Source organism: Orycteropus afer, unplaced genomic scaffold (genome assembly GCF_000298275.1).
Source record: "Orycteropus afer afer isolate SDZICR_OR568_19922 unplaced genomic scaffold, OryAfe1.0 scaffold00009, whole genome shotgun sequence".
NCBI lineage: Eukaryota > Metazoa > Chordata > Mammalia > Tubulidentata > Orycteropodidae > Orycteropus > Orycteropus afer.
This window is the reverse complement of record NW_006921596.1, coordinates 4,006,877-4,014,266: the sequence shown is the minus strand read 5'-3', so window position 1 is coordinate 4,014,266 and position 7,390 is coordinate 4,006,877. Positions and strand designations below refer to the sequence as shown.

Below are 7,390 nucleotides of genomic sequence, written 5' to 3'. Positions count from 1 at the left end.
GCACTTCCACTTTGCAAAGTTCCTCTCAGTTAGTATCCCACCACTGACTCTTAAAACCAAAGAAATGTAAGTACTAACTTACCTCCAAGCGTGACAAATAAAACGTTCTGGTCTGTCAAAGACAGGAAGCCAGAGCTGAGGCTGAAGTCACAGAGCTGCTAACATTTCATTCACTATTCTGTCCCATAGATCATATTGACATTACCATGCCAAACAGAAAGGAGGAGGGAAAAACATAGCCAGGACTCATGGGCAAAAGAATGACTGAGTGTGTGAAAAGGGCAACCTGGATACACAGTTTCTGCCAATGCCATGAATACCTCCCAGCAGGCCCTGGGGCTACCAATTTAACCTCATCCTAACCATGAACTTGAGTAGATATGTGCTCCTGATACAAAGAAGGACCCAAATATTAGGCAATAAACGAGAAAGTAAATTACAGATTTGACACAAATGTCTTGTACACCAGTCTGTAATTTTTAATTAGAATTACCTATCAAAGACACACCACCTTTCAAGTCTATGACTGAGCTTAATGAAGTTTAAGAGAGGTTTTATTAGGTGAATGCTTGAAAGTATTCAATACTTAATTCAATTTACTTCACAATGTTTACAAATACATTATCAGCAATTCTTAAGTATTTCAAATCAATCAATTTGAAGTACAGAAGGACTGCTCTCAAGTAACTCTTCTAAGGTGACATGAAGACTGAGAGAAGCCTGTAACTTGAGTCCAAGTCTCTAACCAACAATAACCACATCATCACTGGTGAATTCATACGAGGGAACTTCAAGGTTGAGAGGTGCAGGCCCCTTCCTGATCCTGCCAGACGCATCATAGTGTGACCCATGGCAGGGGCAGTAATAACCACCAAAATCTCCTGCATTTGCAATGGGTACACAACCAAGATGAGTGCAAACACCTATCAGGATAACCCATTCAGGTTTCTTTACTCGTTCTAAATCATGCTGTGGATCCCTCAACTGGGACACTTCAACACCGGCTTCCTGTTCAATTTCCTTCTTGGTTCTGTGACGCACAAACAGGGGCTTGCCTCTCCATTTGAAAGCCATGTTCTTGCCTTCTGGAATATCAGATAACTTGATTTCAATTTTTGACATGGCCAACACATCAGCTGAAGCACTCATGCTGGAAACAAACTGGGAGACGACATTCTTGGCAGCATAGGCGACGCCCACAGTAGTTGTTGCAGTTACCAAATAGGAGAAGCCTTTTCTAGCCTCAGTGCTCTCTTTTGAAGACTTTGTACTATCTAACACTTCAGCACGACGATAGTCAGAGAAGTCAGGCACTCTGATGTCTGTATGGGAATAACGAACAGAAGCAGGGACTGCAAGACAAAAAGGTTAAAAAACACAATTAGATGAGTACCCTGAAAGGGTACTCTGAAACGGGGCACAGTATACATTGGGAAATAAACCTTTATGAATTCACAAACAAAGAGCAAAACTCAAATTCTAAAAATGCGGAAGTAGGCACTCACCAGTCTCAGGAATTGTCCAATTGGCAGTGCCAGCATATAACATACCAAAAATGAAATGAAGTCAATCACTGCCTATCATATTGGTATGAAAGTATGGGGTACTATTTGTAAACTAAGCTCCTTCTAACTGACACTGCTGATTCAGGATCCATAAGCATGCAACGCAAAAAAACAGCACTGAAAATAATATTTCAATGTTGAAATATTCAAATACCACTCAGCCTGCCAAAACACACTATACAACTATGCTAAACATCTCCCATACTCCCTGGATTAGAAGGTACCTTTAAATTCATCTGTTGTTATGTGAGTCAATTCCAACTCATAAGCAGAACTTCCCATGTCCTAGGCTAAAGTAGGAGCAGACTGCCAGGTCTTTTCTCCCATGGAGTAGCTAGTGAGTTCAAACTGCTGACCCTTCAGTTAGCAACCAAATTCTTAACTGCACAACCAGCTCCTCTTTAAAACTCCTCTAGTCTTCCTCAGAAGCTGATGTGTGACTGTCTTAGGGCAAATGTCTAACCTTATATATAGTTCTATCTAAGTGCTCTCTTACCCACCCTGCTAAAAATTTGTACAATCTAAGTGCAAGATAAATCCTCTATACACACAAATTACAGACAATTTAAATACTTCTATTGTAGACTAACTACAAGTAAAACCACTAATGGGCAGAAATGGACAATTTTGATCAAAAGAGGCAACCAACAGAATCAAATGAAATCTGCAAAAGAACTAATTCTTTTAATTTAGTAAAGGATAAAAGAGCAAACTCGTCACATACTCTCCTCTTCAGTGAATAGCAATAGCTTCTTTAAGGATAAGGTCACCATCTTTTTCATTGCAGTATTCCCACAGAGCAGGCCATAAAACAAGCCAAGGGTTTGTGTCAGATGAATGCTGGATAAAAACATAGTGATGGTATACAGAGTACTTTGGAAGTAAGAGTTTATTTAAAAATATAAGTCCTTTTCTTCTACACTATAAGTCTGACCAAAAATTTAATTTACTGATGCCACTTTTAAATATGCTTCAGGAAGCAAATTTCTTTGCAAATTGTATATTTAGGAAATCTGCCAAGTTTTCCTTTTCTAGAAAACGGAACTCTAAAGGTCCCCCCACTTTAGAAAATGTGGTGTTTTCAAAAGAATGAAGTATTCATAAAACACATTTTTATTATAAATTTCAATTTTATCTTGGTTTATAAATCTGTCTCATCCTGATATGCTTCCTTAAGTAGTCAAAGACTCCAATATAGAACATTTCAAATGCTTTTCATATGGTTCTGAAGGTAATAACTTTATGGAAGCCATAAGCATTCATGAACACAGGTGAAACTTACCACTCTATGTACTTTTCTGACTAACCCAATAATGTCTGGAGAAGGCACAGGCAGTGACCACCAAAGACTTACTACTATGGCTTTGTGGAATCTAAGTGACATTACATCATCTACTATTCCACCTAATGCTAAGTAAGTTTAGACTAGGGTTTAGAATCAAACATGAACTTCCCCCATTACTGTCTGGGATTACACAAAAAAGATGTGTATTATACCTAAAAGATGAAGAAAGCAAACAAATTTCAGACTTCAACATTGGAAACAGTACTCACAACCCTTAACCATGTAACAGTACACAAGGAAATGTATACAAATAGGAAATAGGATGGGCTTGACATTCTCATTTAGAGATCTGGAAGCAATAAGAAATCCAGTGGTCTTTCTGTTGGGTGTGGAGCAATGGTTAAGCGTTTGGCTGCTAACTGGAAGGTTCAGACCTACCTAGCAGTTCCTCAGGAGAAAAGACCTGACACTCTGCCCCTGTGAAGATTGTTTTGCTGTTACCAGGTGCCATCGAGTTGGCTCTGACTCATAATGACCCTATGTACAAGAGAGCGAAACACTGCCCAGTCCTGTGCCAGCCTCACAATCCTAGCTATACGTGAGCTCATCATTGCAGCCACTGTGTCAATCCATCTCGCTGAGGGCCTTCACCTCTTTCATTGACCCTCCACTTTACCAATCATTATATCCTTCTCCAGGGAATGGTCCCTTCTGACATGAACACAGTAGGTGAGACAAAGTCTGGCCAGTCTCGCTTTCAAGGAGTATTCCAGCTGTACTTCTTCTAGGATAGAGTGGTTAGTTCTTCTGGCAGTCCATGGTACTTTCAGTATTGTTCGCCAACACCAATCTTTACAGGTCATTCTGTGATGCCCAACAGAAAGACATGTAAAGATTACAGCCTAGAAAACCCCATGGGGGTGGTTCTACTCTGTCACATGGTGTTGCAATAAGTTGGAATCCACTCAACACCTAACAACAAGCATCACCAAGAACATTTAAAATATCAAATGCATATTGTAAACATTTTCTCTTAATAATATTCATGAGCTGTATTAGATGTGACTTTAAGCAGCAAAGATGCTCTCAAGATTTCATTTTAAACTAAAGCAAAATCAGATATTCCTGGAAATAATCCTCTAGATATAGTGAAAATTAAAAGCACTTTAACAAAACAAGTCTTTGTGGTTTTAGGTGAGTCTTACGTGCTTTGGAAATCCACATAAAGATGCTACTGTAGTATAACCTTCCTCCCCAACTCAAGGAACTTCTGATCCAATCCCTCAGGTCTCAAACCCACCACACCACCTTTCCAGAAACCACCTAGACAGGAGATTTTTAATGTTAACTTAAGCCACAAGCAAAAGATATAATTATAGAACAAAAAAATCAGTGTCTTATTGTTAAAAAAATAAATAAACTAAAAACTAAACTCACTGCCACTGAGTTGATTCCTACTCATAGCAATACCCTTTGGGTTTCCAAGGCAGTAAATCTTCACAGAAGCAGATTTCCCAGTCTTCCTTCCGTGGAGTGGCTGAGGGTTTGAACCGCCAACCTTCTGGTTAGCAGTCAAATGCCTTAGGCACTACACCACCAGAGGTCCTTAAAAAGGAGACAAAGGTAAAATCCTTTGTCTTGTTGTTGTTGTTGTTGTTATGTGCCGTCGAGTCGGCCCGACTCATAGCGACCCCTCCTTGGGTTTTCGAGGCAGTATCACTACGGAAGTAGGATTGCCCAACCTTCCTTCCGAGGAGTGGCTGGTGGGTTTGAACTGCCAGCCTTCTGGTTAGCAGTCAAGTGCTTTAGCCACTATGCTACCAGAGCTCTTATTGTTAGGCACCACTAAGTCAACTTTTGACTAATACCAACCCATGTGATAGAATATAATTGCCCCCTAGAGTTTTCTAAGCTACCATATCTGTGGAGGCAGATCACCAGTTCTTTCTCCTATGGATCTGCAAGGTGGGTCTGAACTCCCAACCTTTCAGTTAACAGCCGAGCACTTAACCGCTGCACCACCAGGGGTGTCTTAGTTATTTACCTGTTCTTGGAAAAGCACTTCTACAAATCAGCTAATTTCCCAATTTTAGCCATCTGACAAACCCCAAGGATGCATTTTACCTGTACTACTTAACTTTCTCTTCCTTTATTGTTTCCTACCTCCAGATCCCAAGAGTAGGCTTGGTATGGGGTAGAGTATTCAGTTCCTGCCTTGGACTGCATCTCCAAAACCCACTGGTGGCCCCTAACAATCACCATTTTATTCACTCACAAATACTTTGCACCAACTGTACACAAAGTCTGAGTTTCCGGGATAAGAAAAATAAAAGAGACATTCCCCATGCCCTCAAGTTCAAAGGAACCACCCATAAACAAACGCAATAGAAGAGAAAGTATCATGTGTTGTAAAAGACATAAAGAAATTTGTTGTTGTTGTTGTTGTTATGTGCCGTCGAGTGGGACCTGACTCGAGTCGGACCTGACTCGTAGCAACCCCTCCTTGGGTTGCTGAGGCAGTATCACTACGGAAGTAGATTGCTCAACCTTCCTTCTGAGGAGTGGCTGGTAGGTTTGAACCACCAGTCTTCTGGTTAGCAGTCAAGTGCCTTAGGCACTATGCTACCAGAGCTCCTATAAAGAAATTAGAAAATATAAAATTTTATTGACCTGACTCAGAAAATATAAAATTTTATTGACCTGACTCCTAAAGTGAGAATGAAAGGCTAGGTAAAATTTAGAAATATGGAAACTGAATGGGAAGATCACGGAAAGCACAGAAAAGATAGCGAATGAAGAGGAAAAAGAGGCGAACTGGTCAGCAAGTAAATGGGGCCACGCAGGCAACACAATGGCTTGAGCAGGCCTGGTGAGGACTGTGGGGAACTGGAGAAGGAGCATTTGTTCCAAGTAAGGGAGCAGCCAGTGACCACTGAGACACTGCAAGAGACACCAGATACCACCCGTTTTTTAAAACTATACAGGCTGTGGAAGACAGTGGGCATAATCTTCAATACACAGAACATAAAAAAGACCAACAGGGAACAAGGCACTGGGGTATCTGGTGACAGAGGGTGTGGTGCTGATCAAGGAAAGAGTGCAGGCCTAAGACAGTTTTGTCAAGCCCATGCTCTATCACTGTCAGGTACACCTGTGCAAGTCACTTCACTTCTGTTAAATGGGAGTATCATCAACCAATGCCTGTTTTTTCTTCGAAATTAAATTGATTATGGTGTGAAAACCCTTGGGCCCAGAGGCTGAAAACACTACTGACACAACACTGGATGTCACCTTGGGGGCTTGTGTGTGTTATTTTTTTAGGAGAGAGAATAGAGGGGAAGTCACCGAAGAGATTCAGGTGTGTGGAGGGGGACATCTTCCCAACTACTAGTAGCAGTTCTCCTTTTCTTGACCATTTATTATATGCCCAAAATTTGTGCTAATACCTTTACATAGGATTTTTCCATCTAACCTTCACAGCATCCCGAGGAAAGTGACACAATCATCAATCGTATTTCACAGGTGACGAAAACATTTAGAAACTTGCCCAAAGTCATATGACCTGTAAGCAGCAAAATCGCTATCAGACTTTGCTGGAAGCAGTCAGACTCCGTAGTTAACGGATGAACTACAAGATTTAATCTGTGGTTAGGAGCCTTAATTGACCTCTAACTGGAACAGCCCTGGACTCGCCCGATGGAAAGATGCCCCGGGAAGGTCGCCAAGCGCGGCATCTCGAAAACCACCAACAGGGTGACGCTCCATTTTCCCGCATACCCCCGCCCTCCTAGGTAGCTCCCCGGGTCTAGGGTCAGAGGGAGCGAGAAGCTGGTTATTCCTCAGCCCGGCTCACCATTGAGGCCCACGGAGGCGACCAAAGGCCGGCTCGCGGCCTGCCCAATCAGCGACTCCCGGCACAGGAAGGGACGCTTCAGGTCCAGCACAGGTGGCTCCGGGGTGGCGGGCACCGAGGCCTGCACCAGGGGTCGCAAGGCGCCCGCCACCCCGCGGGACGTGGCCGACAGGACGGGCGCAAAGGGCCCCGAACGGGCGGCGACCGACAACATGGCGACTGGTACTTCAACAGCCAAGACGGTCACAGGGACGACCTTCCGACCACTGCGCAGGCTCGAGAAGGCGCACGCGACGTGACGTCAGCGCGCAAGCTGAGGCGGAGCCTCGCAGGGCGGGGTGAATCTGGAGAGACGCTGAGTCAGAGGTGGGGCTATAAACCTCCGGAGGGCGGAGCGACGAGGAGGGGGTGTAGTCACCTAGTTTGTCTCTCAGGACGTCTTGCGATCTATGTACCAGAATCTTCCTAGAGGTTAGGGGGCGAGAGGGTCCCGGTGAACGTCCAGCGAGCGGCTTTGCTTGTTCTATAGAGCAAAAACTTCATCTGTGGTGACCTAGAGATAATAATAACTTACTATAAATAGTTTAAATGGAGATACTGGTTTGCTGTAAGATTATTAAGGCGTTCTGGTGGCGCAATGCCTAAGGCATTTGACTGTTAACCAGAAGGTTGGTGGTTCAGACCCAC

At 43.1% G+C, this 7,390-nt stretch overlaps 1 protein-coding gene across 1 annotated transcript; it reads right to left on the bottom strand.

Annotated features, from left to right (window-relative positions):
• Positions 1–741: 741 nt before the first annotated feature.
• On the bottom strand, positions 742–6,917 carry LOC103201983 (cytochrome b-c1 complex subunit Rieske, mitochondrial). Its single transcript, XM_007946758.2, has 2 exons — positions 6,704–6,917; positions 742–1,352 (listed from the first exon to the last, which is right to left on the bottom strand). Exons 1-2 carry the CDS (start codon positions 6,915–6,917, stop codon positions 742–744), a joined length of 825 nt encoding a protein of 274 aa, XP_007944949.1.
• Between the last annotated feature and the right edge of the window lie 473 nt (positions 6,918–7,390).